The 17,666-nt window shown below is 39.6% G+C and overlaps 1 protein-coding gene and 1 pseudogene across 1 annotated transcript; one reads left to right on the plus strand and one right to left on the minus strand.

Annotated features, from left to right (window-relative positions):
• Nucleotides 1-5,861: 5,861 nt before the first annotated feature.
• On the minus strand, nt 5,862-7,614 carry LOC112570170 (annotated as a pseudogene).
• Nucleotides 7,615-14,486: 6,872 nt separating this feature from the next.
• LOC112570171 (dynein light chain 1, cytoplasmic-like) lies at nt 14,487-16,058 on the plus strand. The gene is made up of 2 exons (XM_025248467.1): nt 14,487-14,643; nt 15,189-16,058. The coding sequence occupies exon 2, from the start codon at nt 15,195-15,197 to the stop codon at nt 15,462-15,464; it is 270 nt and encodes an 89-aa protein (XP_025104252.1). The 5' UTR covers nt 14,487-14,643; nt 15,189-15,194; the 3' UTR covers nt 15,465-16,058.
• The last annotated feature ends 1,608 nt before the right edge of the window (nt 16,059-17,666 follow it).

Raw genomic sequence — 17,666 nt, forward strand, 5'->3', positions numbered from 1 at the left:
AAAATCAGGAAACGAGTGTCGACAGTGCCAATGCTGGCACGAGAACCGTCACCCGACGCTTTTCATACAAGTGACAAGGACGGGACAGGGTGGGAAGCGACGAGTGTACTCTCAGCTCTGCCACAATACTACAAGACATGCCTCTTCAAGAGAAGGCTACCAGTACGCGCCAGAAGACTCGCATTCACACGCGCCAGCTTCTAAAGCAATGACCTGGATGTACACGTCATGAATTATGTAAAAGCTTAAACAATCTCCGACGAACAACACATGGTGACAAGGACTGGAATACTAAGTTTCACCTTTGAAAGGAAGAAAAGCCAGGTTTGTTTAACATGGTGAGGTTGACATCGCGTTACAAGAGATCTTACACGATGTAAGATTAACTCCCTCTGACCTGACGTATCCCTGTCAGATGAATGACGCAAACAGAGCAAGCATTACAATGATGGAGCAACTCCTACTTCAGTCTGTAACCTTCCACTGAGGACGTGACCACAGGACAAACATCTACGTTGCTGATCTAGCCATAATTAACTACTACTGGATTTTTCTTTTTCTTATTCAAAATCTTTTGCCCAGCCACATATTTTGCTGCTATAAAATGCCCGTTTGAGTGCACTCAGTTATTTCTCCTCCCCTTCTTCAGCACTGAGAAAAAGCATCAAAAGATTATCAAGGCAGTGGAGACGCAACAGGAAATGAAATAATACAACCTTATAGGTCAGTGAGCCGAAAATACATCTATGAATTTGTCCATAACGAGTGTCATAAAATAAAACCAAACGAATGCACCGATGTTTTGTAACGGATCATTGTCTTCAATTTCCTCCGTTAAAAAGACTTTCTTTCAACAATATCCATAGTTCTCTGTGTGTCATATCACAGCAGCGTCGACTGTTGGCTTCCGCTTATGTCTGTCCTTGCCCTTCAATTCGCCACACGCCCTTAAGCGTTTGGCTATCGAATGTCTACCCGGACTTGAACAGCAAGATGGCCACTTGTCCCAGGTAGAAATAGATGAAATGTTTGGTCTCGTGTGTGACGTAGCTGCCAAAGTTGCGGCCCACGATGCAGTGCCACGTCGGGTTGTACTTCTTGTCGAACTCTTTCTTGATGAAGGCAGCGATGTCTTTCTCGATATTATACTTCTCGAGGGCCTGGGTGGCGCAGTCCACAGCGTCCTGCTGCATATCTTCCGCCATGTCGGCGTTCTTGATCACGGCCTTGCGGTCAGACATGATAAAACCTGCCACATAAAACAGTTTCTATGTCAGGCATTTTAAAATGTCAGTCATTATGAAATCTACCACACAATACATGTTACAATCAGCCATTGGTTAGTCATTATAAAACCTGTCAGACAGCAGCTCTTGAGCAGACCGTTAATTTATTATCTAGACGACAGACGCAAAACTCTAGAAATATGGAACCTACTTTCCCTTCTGGCGGAACGCAATACGACTGATTTTTTCCCCCTCTGCTGTTTGAAAGCACGGGGTTTTTTTTCTACAATACCTTACTGAAACTCTTACAGGTTTCCCGATGTTTTCTTTCACCGATATGGTTTTTGCACCTTCCTTAATTAGTAGTAAGATAGCTGAGCGTATCTTTTATTCCCGCCACTCAGCCTTGACAATCACCTAAGCCTGATGTCGGCTAATGTCACGCTCGCGTATCAATATGGGATACGTTATGCCTTGCTTTTTAATGCCAGATACCACGTCTTTTAGCATGCAACAGTCTGACGTTTATCGTGCAACTTCTTCGCTAAAGAGATCAGACTCGTCTCTTATTCTCTCCAAGAAACAAATATAAACTTCGTCGTCGTCTTTATATCTGAACCCAAACGTGCAGCAGCCATCTCACATATTTCCCTAGGAGGCCAGCAGATTAGCTAACATCCTATGGCTGAAAGCTATACATATTTTTTCCCTCCTCATTCCGTTAGTGTAGTCTAATCAGCAAGCTATTATGTTTAATAATAATAATATGCTTTTTTTAGTCCCAGTAACGCCATTAGCAAATGTATCTTTAGCCAGTAAAAGGGTAACGATAAAGTTATCGGATCGTTAGGGAATGAGAGAACTCACATTCTCGGGGTCAGGTTTACCTTCCCCAACCTTCTTAGTGTCAAATGTCCGGGGAATTCGGGTAAGATCGTTAAGTTGAATGTCGAAGCATCGAACAATCAAAGATTTGCGCTTTGTTCGGAGGGACGAATATTTAAAAGTTAGGCTAGCCGAGTGGTTAGAGCGCTGGCATCCGAACTGAGAGGTGCAATGGTTCGATACCCGTGTCGCTCAGCTCATATCCCCCAGTCAACCCAGCTGGCGAGAATGGGTACCGAATGCAACAAAGTTAAACTGGTAGGAAAACAAACCAAACATATTTAAAGTGGCTTATTCCATCTCCGTACGACAGTCAACGAATGTTATGCCTAGGATGTGATACAAGTACAGGGGCAGTAACGTGCCAGCGCAACATCACGACGAGCAACAGCGCTCATTTAGTCTCTTTCTCTCTCTCTCAGTCTAATACGCCAGACTACTGTCGTCCCTCTTTCCCTCTCTCGGTCTCTATACACAAATCCCAGCATAGATACCAATCACATCTCGGCGCACGTGGATACTGTGTCGAAGGCACACAATGAGGCGTTCTCAGACCAGTTCTCTCTCGAGACAGCAACTCAGACAACTTCTAAGACTTGCTTTTTCTTCGCCGTTACTTTACCTACCACTAGCTGTGATCACACTTCGCATGCCAACAATGCCTTAGCTAATGACCCTTTGTAATCAAATTTTAACGTTCTATGATCATGGTAATATCTTTGCTTTTCATAATTACAAACACTTGGATACTCCAAACAGCCATTAAATATTATTATAACAATGTCTTACTTTTTCTCTCCCCATCATTATCCTATTATGCCAATATAAGCAAAGACTATCAAAGTCTGGCCATATATAGAGCAAGGTGATCTACCCTCCCACACCGCCACAAAAAAATATAGTCATTTAATAATTAATCTAGACTTATCTGTGCTATCTTATGATTCTGAATTGCACCCTCCTTCCACTTTTTTATTTTTTGAAACACATAATAGGACCGAGACTCTCGATTTTCGAATAAATTTATACCCATTCAACGATTCATGCTTTGCGTCGCATGCGAGTTGCAGAGGTGTTTGGTAAAGGCATACATTTCATCTTTCATTCATCCACGAAGACTTATGAACTGAGTGATCTAAATAACTGACGGACAACTGGCGATCCATAGTAGCAAAGCGCTCTAGGCTCGCTCAGTGCCAGACTGAACCTGAGGTCGTGCCAGACATGTCGCGACCATAAAAGACCTCAGCTGTTTTTCCGTCAACACCGGCGTTACAACAGAGAAGCGCCAGGCTTGTCTTTTGTAATGACTCAACAGGAGACAATCCCGCTTTTATTCAGTTCATATTTACGGAAGGTAGATCAAACGGCTGTTAATTTTTCTTTGACTTCCTTCACCCGAAGAGTCTGTGACTACGGCACACGTCTGCCTCCGCTTCCCCCACCCACCCACTTGGATATTTAAAAAAAAACCGCACATACTCCAGACTTACCTTTTTTGTTTTAGGTGGAAACGGAGAAGAAAATTTGGCGTTGAAGACACAAGCAGCAAAGTTGCAGCAACAACCCGGGCTATAGTCCAACGATTATGATGATGATGAAAAGAGAGATGCTTAATAACCGGAGGTTGGCTAACCTTGTCTCTAGCCGCCGAAGCCCAGATGAGAAAACTCGAAGTTTCATTGGTTGGTGCAGTCCCCGCCCGTGTATCAACCCAGCATGCCTTGGGCGGGCTTGTGCTGTGCGCAGCATGTCGGGGCGATGCGCGCATCCTTTATGGAAAGGTTTTCGATGTCTCAAGTTTAAATTTAAGGAATGAATGTGCAGGAAGAATTTTTCTTATTTCAAACTGTAGGAAGTCTAATTTTTTAGGTGTAGAGATTCCGTACGATAGTCATTTAAAAATATAACCATTTCAAATCAGTATACCACCTGATGATGTACTGGTTTAGTAATTGTTACTAATTAGTTGGTGCTGTATTTTTCTATTAATTACAGTTGGTGTGGTAGTTATGTTGACTGTGTACAGGATGTTGTGTTAGTATGTTGTCAGAGATGCATGGTGTTTGTGTGTTTAATGAATGTATTTCGCGTCAGTGCAGCTAAAGGTTCGAACGCATGAGGTGTATTTAGAGTGATGTAGGGTGTGGGGCAGTTGTTTTTCCATTCTGTGAAATCTGTGATTTTCCAATTAGAAAGAACCTATCTCTTTTTATTCCTTTACGCCCCCAGTTGAACATAGGGCCGCAACTACACCACGCCACCGGATCCGGTTCTATTTCCAGTTGCGTCCATAGGAAGGTTATATAGGAGTCCTTTGGCTTAATGTATGTGATTATCATGGGATTTTTATTATTATGCGCCAGAATTCACTACCAGGCAGGCTCTGACGTCACAAAATTCCTCCATTGTAACGGCTAATCCCGTACCGTCGACTGCTTATCTCTTCACAATTTGTCTGTTGTTTGATTAAAATTTATCTGTATTTTTCTCAAACAGGCATTCAAGTTGAGTTCCTTGAACACTGACCTCAATCAGCGCGTTTGACAGTCGAATATTTTACTCCCATTTTCCAAACGTGAAGTTTGGCCCAGTTATGCACTGTATGCATTTTATTTTACTAAAATGGGCTTGCTTAATTTGATTTTTACTAGAATGAAGTTTCTCGTAGACATGGCAACCGAAAATCAACTCCTTTACCTCCACTGAGTCAGGCTATTAAACACAAAAAAAGCTGAAATGCAGGCGAAACCTTTTTGTTACACACTCAGCTACGGGCATTAAAAAATGATTGGCATACAAATTAAATCTTCGTTAATCTGTTTTTACCGGGAACGCTTAGTGTCATCAAGTCTTGTGTTATCTGCGTGATTTGCAAGACTACACAAATTATCTTTTAAGACATGTACTGTAAATTTCACCTAACACAAATCAAAAGACGAATCTACCTTTTTGATGCATGCCATTTTTTTTCAATTTCGGGGTAATATGGAGGAGGGTGTGCGGACTTCAATAGCTCGTCTGTAATCTACTGGCGATGGGATCGCATTTGACCGTCCAGGCTTTCGTATATCTGCGAACGGATCTGAGTGACACGCATTTCCATACAAAAATGTTGCAGCCACCAAGCCATGGACCCATATGAGCGCTGTTCTAAAGCCATGTAAAAAAAATGACACGATATTTTCGCGTGATAATTCACATACCTTTTTTACAGCTCGTGTTAAGGTAAAATGTACAAATAATTGCCGGCGTCTTATAAAATTAACTGTGTAATGCCAGTCTGGCCATTGTCGTGGTGACAATACTGAAAAACTTCAAGCAAAGCTTTAGTCCTCAGAATGCAATCTGCCACTTATCGAAAAGGGAATGCTATCTTTTGACAACACGGGCATGGTATAGTATTTATCGAGTGATACTGATAGAACCCCAAAAAAAGGACCAAAAGTATGAGATTTGCTTGTTTACCAATCAACACCTGACACTAATGTATTCCTTTTACTTAAGATTCATCGTCGGAAAAATCTCTGATTTGCCTACGGCTCTCTGCGCGGACGTCAACAAGCTTGTCTAGTAGAATGTAAGCATAGACTTTGCATGGAAATTAGGTGCAAAGACTAAATATATTATTTAGTGTTTCATTTAGGGGATATCCTTACATTCACTATGCAATATCTTGGCAAAGTTTTAGCTTGAAGCTATAAATGCCATCCATTTTTTGTGCAGCCATGGTAACAACCAGGACACCTGTTTAAAAAGTTATTAAATTTTAATAGCTTCATTAACATCTGCAACTTTCATCCACTGGTTCTTTCATAAACAGTCCTCATTCATCTCAACACACATACGCATGCTTTTTAAAGTGAAGGTGTTATGCAGAATAGTTATGGTAAAGTGATTATAGCCCATTATTATTTAACATGACTGAACGAACACAAGTGAAAAGTGTTAACAATTCTGAATGCTGTACCATACTTTAGTTATAATGTTCAGTCCTCTTTCTGCAACTTCAACTGTTATTCAAAATATTACTTGGGCTCTTCTCATGCCCTAGATGTCAGAAACATATGTAAAAGCAGGTTCCTGAGGGTACAAGGCATGTTATTTCTACAACAGTTTGATCTCACTTCAACAAACCAAACCCTGTGAAGGGGTAGCTGCTGGTGTTTCCTTCATGACTTCTGTGCTCTTAGTATCTACAGTTTTTGGGGGGGATTTACTTTCTCAACCAGACTTGAACAGCAAGATGGCCACTTGTCCCAGGTAGAAATAGATGAAATGTTTGGTCTCGTGTGTGACGTAGCTGCCAAAGTTGCGGCCCACGATGCAGTGCCACGTTGGGTTGTACTTCTTGTCGAACTCTTTCTTGATGAAGGCAGCGATGTCCTTCTCAATGTTGTATTTTTCAAGTGCCTGGGTGGCGCAGTCTACGGCGTCCTGCTGCATATCTTCCGCCATGTCGGCGTTCTTGATTACTGCTTTTCGCTCAGACATATTGATCTGTTAAAGAAAAAACACACTTTGTTAAAGTCGCCATTATAATCTACAGAGTTTACTACTATCCGTTACAATTTTCTAGATTTCATGTCTAAATCAGAAACAGCAGATAGGTAAATAACGCCACAGTAATAACGTACTGTATTGTGGTACACCTCAGGGAATTAACTCTTGCAGTTTTAAATCTTAAAAAACCTCAACGAGTTTCTTCCCTTTGTTGAGCAGTTTATCTCGGACCATAGAGGACTGATCCCACAGTTACGACAATTTGAGGCATTTTTAAGAAACACCTTTAAATGTCTGGACAACTTGAAATACAGTCTAACTAAAAACAAATAAATTATTAAGAAAACTTTGTCACAATACAATAATTATCCAGAATGACATCAAATTATAAAATCAATGACCTCATTTCAATAAACAGAACATATCACTAACTGCATAATTCCGATCAGTCACCAAAGCTTCAGCTCTTGAAACAAATTAATGCTCGCAGAACAAAAGCATATCGTATAACGAAGCCTTTGGACATGTATCGGGGTATTTGCTAATGCTTTAGTGACCAAACATGGGTTTTCCATCAATAAGAATGCTCTTAAGCCAAAAGCAAATGTTTCCTTAAATAATTCTACCCCATAAAATTTGTCGCCTTTTGCTGCAAGTATATGAAGTATGTATACGAAGACTTTCACATTGCAAGAACGAAAGATCTTCGGCTCTTTGCACACACACACACACAAAATAAAACCTCAGCTAAACGATGAAATAAACTTGTGACAATGTCATTCACAAAAAGAAATGTTATCCACAAAGCAAAATTGATGCAAATAAATAAACTAAGCCAAACTAACCTGTTTAAACGATGTATCGATTGAACCAGAGGTTGCTGACTTCTTACAGTAGGAGCGGCTGAGAATGCGGTTGCTCTGTCGCCACCCTTTCTATATCTCACTAACCGCTCATCTGATTGGTCAAGATCCAGTCTTGTATCAACCCACAATGCAACTCTCGAGTCCTTGCCTACCTGTTGTTATGAGTGATAGGATTGGTCCCTAAACTAACTGACGACCAACAGCTTACCCTGGTAACGTCCAGTCTGTGCGTTCCAATGAAAACAATTTGTTTATTCAACATTTACTCCTAATAGTGTGAGTTGAAACAGTCTCGACACACTCTCGACACTGCGCTCGATCAGTACTGCCGATTCCTGTAGACGTTCATAGGTCGAATTATTATCCCACGATTATTTTAATCCGCACCTATGTAAATTGGATTTCCTTGCACGCATGTGCCGAACAGGATACATTATCATCATTTGGTGTTTGTGTTAACTTGTATATCACTTGCGATATGACATTTTTAATTTTATATTTTCAGTATTTTCGTGTCCTAAAGTATCTATTACAATAACAGTACTTAATTACTGATTTTAATAACTGATTGCTGAGCGGATTTCCCCCACAAAAGATCGACTACAAACAAAGCGACAGCCGACCATACAGGAAAGAAATACAAGCGTCAGCAAACGGACGACACCATTGCAAACATGAACAAACTTGTGGAACTAAGCACAGCCCCAACTTGACTTATGTTACCTCACCACCTTCTGTCCAATACAATTAAGTGTTTAGGGAGGTGTGTGTGGTGATCAGGTATACAAGATCCATAGCTATGGCCCCCTAGCAGCATCGGAAACCATAAGCTCAAGGGGTCCACCAAGTTTGTCTTGATCCGACTGTGATACAGGGGGTCAATCTATCGCAATGCTTGACTCGTCTTGCATGCCGCTGTCAGCGCATGCGCACATAAGCCAAGCTCCACGCTCGCCGAGGCGAAAACAGAGTGCGGGAGATCAACCCCACATATAGGGTCGTGACCCCTAACAATGGCAATGACTCTTCGCCATGGCGTGCTACATACGACCACATGCGTGCAGGCAAAGCCGCCATTTTCAAATGTGTGAGTCTACACTTTTCCCAACAGAAAAGCTTCTCAAGCGGTCAATTTCTATACCGATACATGTGTTCGACGCTTCGATAACAGTACGTATAATTTTTATACTCTATATTAACATAGTTATTGAGATTTTAACTACAGAAATGTCCAAATTTAATGCAGAATATCATTCTAAGAGAAAAAAGATTAAGAGTACACATTAACGCAATAAATGCACAAGTTTTCCAGACAGAGGTAGAAATCGTGCTCAGCAGTTCTGAACGCTTGCATTTGATAATTCTTTAGCCGTTAGCAATGGAGAGAATTTGGAGCTGTCAGAATTTCCTCAAATTGCGATTACGAAAGTGGAACGTAACAGAGCTTCGACAGTTCCGTCTGTTTACTGGTACGATAGCGTTAAAATGCCAGGTTTCTTCGGGCAGTATAATATTTTTCTCTTATTTATTGTGGGTTTGTTTTTTTTTTGTCTTGCAAGTCCTGGGCTGTGTGTGAACTATGCTGATTATTAGGCTCATAACCTTTCATGTTTATTTGTTCAAGAAGCAGTGTTTGTATGGTAAAGGATTTTTGGTGTAAAATGTACTTGCTTTGTCACATATTGCTGATAATGTTGACAGATTTGGTCCTTTGGACTCTTAACTCTGCCTCTCAATTTTATATTTTTTTAGGCTAGCTTAAACGACTTTTTCAAACACCAAACTTTCCACTGCAGCAGCTAATTAAGAATATTTGTCAAGAGCAGCATAAGGATTGTGTTCCCAGTGGTGAACCAAAAAAAAACTTATATAGATAGCCCATTGACAACTGATTGTGACTGGAAGTATCATTTCAGACAACTTTAATGGTCTTTTTCAACAACAAATCATAATAACTGCATAATGGTCAATAATTTATTTTTACTGTTATTCTAGATAGCTGGCTGCTGGCATTTTAAGATGAAAGTGGTCACAGGGTGTGCAACTTCCCACTACAATCTATTGAACCAGATGCAAGCTTCATTAATTAGAGCTATAAAGCTGATTCCTCATGTCCTATGCTTCCAGTTCTCCTGCACAAGTCATTAAGTAAGTGCAATTTACTTTTTGATTCATAATATTCATAATCCTTGTGCAGAAAGAAAATTTATGAAGCATGTGACCATTAATGGTCAAAATGACTTCTATGTTATTGTGTGCTGCAGATTTAAGGAAGGAGAAAAAGATAATACCTGAACTGTTTGAACACAGTCATTACACCACAGATAGTGTAGCTTTTGTTGTGATGCTGCACTATAAGAGTGTGTTATTATTATACTTTTGATCTTGATTTGTGAAATCTTATTTGCCTTCTATATTTATTTCCATGCAGGTAACTACCAAGAATCTAGCTGAATCTGCAAGGGACAAAAATGTCGGAGGTGGAGAGTGATGACAAAAATGCTCCACTCAACCAAAAGGATACGGATAACTCCGATTAGATTTCGGTCTGTTTTCATTTCCTCTGCTTAATTTTAGGGAATTTTTTTTGGTGGACATCATGTAGGGACACAAGGCTGTGTCCTCTTTCTGGTAAAATAGCATACAGTGATAAACAAGTTTTGTACAATAACAATAAAATGTTCTTTAAAAAAATTTTAACAACCTATCAGCAGCTGACAGTTTTAAATGTACTAAGCTGAAAAAAGTTTATGCAAATGTATTCATTTGACACAGGGATGCACAGCTAACAGCGAAGGAGAGAAGGATGCCGAGGAATCACTATATGCTGACCATTCAGTTATGCAGCAATGTCCACCACCATTGCCATACTCTTTGCCACTAGTGGTTGGCACCATCTCAAGGGTGTCCCAAGTAGCAGCTTTCAAAAAAGGACTGTTTCACCTTTGCCTTCACACCCCAGCGCCTTCCGATTCCATTGTCTGGTTTTCAGCCTGCCAGCATAAAGACCCATAACCCCTTGGAAGGTAATTTAAAGCCATTTTGTTTATAATCATTTTAGCTTTTTTTCTTCTTACCCTTGGCCAAGAGTTATGAACAGTGCTTTTATGAGTTAAACTGGAAGCGGAAAATCCCAGCCTTTTGCCATAGTGAAAAAATTTGAAACAAATATGGATCACATATCAGATAGATATGACAAATGGTAAAGATTAACCAAAATTAATGGTATTTTCCAGGCATTGTGAACTATAGCAAAGCTAGAAAAGATCATTATTTTACATGTTTTCTGCTATTGTGTTCTTAGGTTAGAACTAAACTAGAGAAAGTTGGGATGCAACAACTGTCTCTTCTGGAAGAGATGAAGAATGATACGAACAACCTTAAAAGGATGTTTACATGGATGGAGGAACAAGAACAGGAAAGGCAAATGACACGGGAAATCTGCCAGAGGGGTTCCAGTCTCGCTTAACAATCAGCAGAAGATGTAGAGAGTCTTGAGGGAGATATGAAGACAGACCCATAAAAAAGGACATGCTTGGTATGTGCTTTATTCTGATTTGTTAGTAGGAGGAGTCCAAATCTTTTATCTGATTCCCTTTAAAGGTTTCCATACCATACCATTCATTGTATAAAACTAATGACATGTTTGCAGTACTAAAAAGTAATAAAGGCATTGTTATGGTGGCATTGATTAGAGCAGATAGTAAATTTTCTGTACCCACTTTTGCTTGGTTGTATGAAACTTCCTGAATTGTTGCTGTCTTTTTTTTTGGGGGGGGGGGGGTGTCTTTAAATACTAGTTGTCATAACAGGTATTATAATGTTGCCCACTGCAATTTTTTTTTAAATGATGTGTATTTATTTTTGTCTGTTTTTCAGGAATGCCATTCGGTGATGCGTCGGGCTTCACATTAAAGCATGTAGTGAGGGGCATTCTATCTGTGCTATTTTCAACTGAGTTGGCCTGATCTTACAACTTCAATGGGACTCAAGAACCACCCCTTCATTTTACAAACAGTTCAGGGTAAGGATTTAAATATTTGACTCTGTGTGTGTGTGTATACGGTACATTAATACATGCCTGTCATAAAATAGGACTGTTTGGATTGTTTCTTTATCTTTTAGTTATGAACCTTAACCTTTGACTCTGCTAGGTGCAGACAAGAATTTTCATGAGTCATAAAAAAAAAAAAACATGACAGGAAGATAAATCAGGCCTGGAGAACTGTCCCTACCTCATTTTATTGTGATTGAATTACATTGCCAAAATAAAATATGGACACATGTTTACGCAATTTCTAGTGACTGTAGTCCTTTAATCAGCTGGTTAACACTGTGTAGAAAGGAATTAAAATGACAGTTTATAGACATCTTTACAGTTCCCATGTATTGGGATTGTTTTTGAAATTAGAATTTCCAGAGTTTTTCTGCCTATAGAAATTCTAACTGAAATTCAAATGCAGTTCCACTTGTAGTTCCTTTCTGTTTATAACGCTTTAAATTTTTATGCCACTTTACATATCAGTATAATTTGCTTGTACCTCTTTTTGTTCACATTATATTCTGGATTTTAGGGTCAGTAACTACAATTAAGTGATTACTTTTTTATGCAGACCTCATATTCTTATATTTGTTCTATTTTTAGATGCTGCAAGAAAAAGTTATCCTGAAGCTACGGATGCTGACTTGCATGCATCAACTTGGTTAGCTGGTGGGATCAAGAGAATGGCAGAAGGGAAGGGTTGAGCACAGCCTATACGTCAGTTAATTGTTCTGGGGTGGAGACAAGTAAAGCTGTGCAACTTTCTACCTACAGTTGTAAAATTCTTGTACATAAACCTGCATATACTAAATCTGGATTATATAATTATATAAAACTGTGCTGTGATTATTATTTACTCTAACCCATTAATTTATCAATGAGGATATTTTCACCCGATCCAATAAGAGATGTGTTGTGGTAAATTCAGAATCATTTATATGTTTACAGTTCTTTTCTAATACCTTCTAAAATTCTTGAACATAATTGTGTTTCAAACATGTGTTTGATGGTTTCCTTTTCTTAGTGATAAAGGTGCAATTTAAAATTTTTAATCTGTTTTAAAAGATTGTAGTTAATACCATAAGCTGCAATCCAACCTAGAACCTTTTATAGTTAATTTCATGACTTTGATTTATTTTTAGAAATGTCTATTAAAGCATCACTCTTTTTTGACAGCAATTCAGTTCATACTTATCATTTGATATATTGTCATAGATCTTTGAACCTTTTCTTTGGGAAAATGTAATTAGTGTTAAGGAAACTGCAATTTAATTTTAATTGTTTTGTCAATGGATACATGGTTTTGCATCGTTCTACAACTTATAATTAAATAACGAATGTTGCATTAATATATCAAGAGGAAACATCTTTTATGTATGCAAACAGACAATGCTTTAAAAAAAATTTTATATATTTTTAAAATTATTTTTTTTTATCAGTTTGCTTTTTATCCTTATTTATGATAACATTTTTACCTTGATAAATGATAAATTGTTTATGTATACAAATGAGACAATGCTTTAAAAAAAATTGTATTTTTTAACATTATTTTTTTATTAGTTTGCTTTTTATCCTTATTTGTGATAATATTTTTACCTTGATAAATGATAAATTGTTTATGTATACAAATGAGACAATGCTTTAAAAAAAATTTTATATTAAAAAAAATTTTTTTAGTTTGCTTTTTATCCTTATTTTACCTCAATAAACGCCAATAAATAACAAATCATGTTTGTTTGTTTTTTATAACATTTTGCACTTTTGTGCACTCTTTTGCTGCTTGTTATATATATATAATTATTGCAAAATACACAAATTATTAATCCATTTGATATTGGTATTTTTTTAGGAATTTTGGCATGTCTTGATTTAGAAATATGTAAATCAGGATATGCCGAAATCCCTAAAAATACCAATAATCTGAAGATATAAATAGTGGGATATATAAAAAAAAAAAGATGGGACGTACCCATGAGCCATCAGGGTTGACTAGCGGTCACAAGGGGGAGAGAAGCGTCCCACGCTTGTTTCACAGGTAAAACCGACATGACCCCGTTGTTACGGCCCGGTTTCACTTTCGCTATGGGTCGGACGCCATTTTGCCACATGGCCCCCGGATACTCAAGACATGTCCCCCACCTGTAGCCAATATTCCTTTGCTGCTGGGGGGGGGGTAACTTTGAGGGAAAATCCGTCTTACCACAAAGTGGCGAGACTAGCGAGGTAACGGGTCGAGACTAAACACATTAAAAGAGCGGCAAACAAGAGTGTGTACACCTGTTCAAGGTGTAGCAGCAGTGCTTCAAACATTCAAATAAGGGTAGCGAGATGAGGTTCTTTGTTTACGTGTGTCCCAGCCGCCCCTGCCCAACCCAACCCATCCCAACCTAACCCAATCCACGGCTGGCACAAAATGATGTCGGAGAAAAACACTGGCAGATAAAGTGGATACATTTTTTTTAAACTTAAGTTTTAATATTTAATCCTTTCCCCCCTTTTCCGCTTATTGTTACTTCCCTGCTCGTCTTCCGTTTTGCAAAATTCTGTTACTTTCATTCCTTGTTACTTGGATTTTCTTTACTTTTTATATTTGGAGACCAGCATTTATTATTATGTTTGTGTGTTTTTGTTTATATTAGAGCTCTTTGAGCCCACCTTTAATGGTAGGGAAAAGCGCTATACAAATAAACTTACTATTATTATTCGTCATCGGTACTGTTGTTTATCCTTCCGTCGTTCACGTGTTGTTTGCTTGTTCTTCTGTCCTCGTATGTTACCCATGTCTCGTTCTTGTTCTTAACCACTAAGATCATGCTCCTTAGTGTGTGTTTGTGTCTGTGTGCGCGCTATATAACTTTTATTATCGATCAATTATTTTTATTATCTTTCCCTTCTTCACACCCCCTCCCTCACTTTCTTTCTTTTACGTACAGAATGACGCAATTTTCCGTCGGGAGTTTTGGGAAGTGACGCACACACGTGACGTCAAACCATTCTCACAGTTGCCGCATCAGGGAGAGGAGCACGACGAGATTGTCAACACCAGCAGAGCAGCTTGCGATTCTCGTCTGTTTACACACCTGATACTTCACAACAACCTAATCATAGGCCTAACATCAAGGTCAGTCTAGTAATATTCTTTGCAGTACGTAATGAAGTAAGTAATTGGTGAGGTGAACATATTTAGTACTGGTACGTTCCGTGCGTGTTTGATAGTTTACTTGTTCTTTTGAATTTCTAAACCGATCGCAGGAGTGAATAGAACTGCTGTTTACCAGTTTGCTTTTCCTAACAACGTGTTAAGGGTTGTTCAGATCCAGCAGGTGTCTGTATATAAGCTTTTCATAGCCAAACGTGTGTTTCCTATAACCTTCCTTAGTCCTAGACCGGAGACCTCGCTTGATCGTTGTATATAATAATTAATGTCATCAGCTTTCATCTACTAAGCACTAAGAATAGCTGAAAGGACCTTACTTTCGTCAAACGATCATTTGCTGTACACTAACCCCGCCCAATTCATTAATTGTACACTGGTTCAATCCTTGTTGTCTTTGCCTCTTTCTGACTCCTCCCTCTACCCTCTCCGACACTTTCTCTCTCTCTCTCGTTCTCTGCTAGCTTGTAGAATCCAGCCATTCATTCCCTCCACGTGTTTTCTTTTGCCAGCCCACAATGGCTGACCACAAGGCTGTGATCAAGAACGCCGACATGCCCGATGACATGCAGCAGGATGCCTTAGAGTGTGCCAACCAGGCCCTGGAGAAGCACAACGTCGAGAAGGACATCGCTGCCTTCATCAAGAAAGAGTTCGATAAGAAATACAACCCCACATGGCACTGCATCGTGGGCCGCAACTTTGGCAGCTACGTCACACACGAAACCAAGCACTTCGTGTATTTCTACCTGGGACAGGTGGCCATCTTGCTGTTCAAGTCCGGCTAGACTTTCGGAGCATCTTCCCTCTCTAGTTCGGAGTGGCAGTGAAACGGTCCTGGGCCCGTAGTTAGAAGCGAGGGTAAGTCGTTGCCCTGGGGCAACTCGGGGAACTCAAGGACAAAATTTTTGTTTCCAAAGTCACAAAACGGTGTCTAGAGCCCGTAGATGTTGATTTACCCTCGGGATATTTATAAAGCAATAGCAAAGATACACTAGGGTCACAAAATATAATCGCTGTCGGCAGGGTCTGGAAATGACTTTATTAACTACAAAAACAAGACTCTTTTCCTTGAGTTCCCGATTGTACCCTAGGTAATGACTTACTCTCGCGTTATAATTATGGCCCTTGTCATGTGTGATGGCGCTAGCTTGCAACAATTCCCAGCAGACAATATATTCCCTTCACGATAAGTCCGAGGTTGTGAAGACAAAGACTCGCATTTAGACCTCGAAAGATTTTTGTGCTGTTTTCATCCTAAAGCAACTAACTCGGGTCAGAATCAGCGGTGTTATGCTACTATATATATATATACATCGCTATATTTACACTAAAAATATAATAATAAACTGCAAGCTGTAGAAAATAATATACTGGTTTTTTTCGGACGAAAGCCTTCAAGTTGTTTTATCATTTGCCTTTTGTCTTAGTTATTTCTTTTTTCCCTTCGTCTTTCTTTCTTGCTTGCTTAATTCAGCATTTTTTTTTTACTTTCGCCTTTCACATCTCGTCTGTTTTCACACTTTATCCACACAAGGAACAAATTTAGACTTTTAATTTATTCATATAGACTGAAGTAAACGAGCTGAGCACAAATGCTTGGAATGTTACGGTTGAGCTCCTCGGGACAAGGCGGACCGTAGTGTAGTACAAGGTTTGTCGCTAAGACATATGTAAATACTTCAATGCCTACAGGGGTCGTTAATTAACATAACGTGTTTCTAGGCACGGTCTTGATAGTTTATTCATCAGTTTAAGGGATGTACATTTATGCCGGTTAAAAAAAAAATGTAAGCTGGTTGATTTGAATCATCCTCGTAGCTAGCGCCTGTGGCGGCAATCCGTGATTAGAAGACACAGACATCGAAAAGGTTATAGGAGTCTGTGTCCACATGCTTGAGATGGTTCGCAAGCCCAGGTGAGAGGGAAATGACGTGTAGTGTGTTTTAGTCGATCGTCAGGCCAAGGTAAAGCACTGTTTGACCTTTAGTGTGATATTTGTGGGCGTAACGGTGGATAGGTGCGTGATGACCCCTCGACCTGATATACAGAAGCTGCTATAATTATTTTAATGTAAATCTTTGATTTCTGGTGGTATCTTTAGTTCTGTACATACGTGTGTTGCTTATGTGCAAGTCTGTGCGCGCGATGAGTGCATGGGTGTTAGAGAGAGGCTGTGTGTGTGTGGTGGGGGAGGGAGGAGTTACACACTGTGCGTGAATGTCATTCATTCATTCGTTACGTTACTGGTACCCGTCTTTAGGGGGAGAACATAGATATACCGCCAGTTGACAAGGCCAGTCACTCAAGCATGTCCTTCACTATAGTGAAAAGGTCTTGCACGGGATGAACAGTCCATTCCTTCACCCTCGTAAGTCATTTCTACCTGACTTTTGTGGTGTCTGCCACTTTCAAATGTAACTTGAAGGATGGTCTTTGAGAAGTCTTCGTGCCGAGTCACGTGACCAAACCTACTCGCCTCGACTGTTAGGAGCAGGCGTTCCTGGTGTCCCACGAGTGTCCTACCCTGCTTCGTACAAAAGTCGTCGGTTTAATGAATGCCTGGATTCTTCTCTCGGCACCAGGCAAGCAGAGACCACGTGATGCAGGATCGGTACTACACGGAACGTGTGTAGACTGTTCTTCGTAGTCAACCTCATTTGATGACTCTGTCCACATCAACCGTTGCTGCTGTTGCTGAAGCGATCCCGATGAGGACACCATGTCTTTGGAGAGTGTAGCTCTCAAGATCTCTGCTGTTGCCAATGACAATGACTATATTCTTGTCAGTGCTGGTTTCCATTCCATGATTAATACAGTGATTAGAAAACTGATATTTCTCGTCCGGCGGAAGGAAACTTTTTTTTCATACGTGTTCACAAAAGTGATTGATACCTCATTTTTTTTTGTTTTTGTTTTGTTGTTGTTGTTTGTTGTTTGTTTTGTTTTTTTTTTTTTTTTGTTCTTTGTTTTTTTTAAGTCATTGCATG

This window comes from Pomacea canaliculata, linkage group LG8 (genome assembly GCF_003073045.1).
Source record: "Pomacea canaliculata isolate SZHN2017 linkage group LG8, ASM307304v1, whole genome shotgun sequence".
NCBI classification, from domain to species: domain Eukaryota; kingdom Metazoa; phylum Mollusca; class Gastropoda; order Architaenioglossa; family Ampullariidae; genus Pomacea; species Pomacea canaliculata.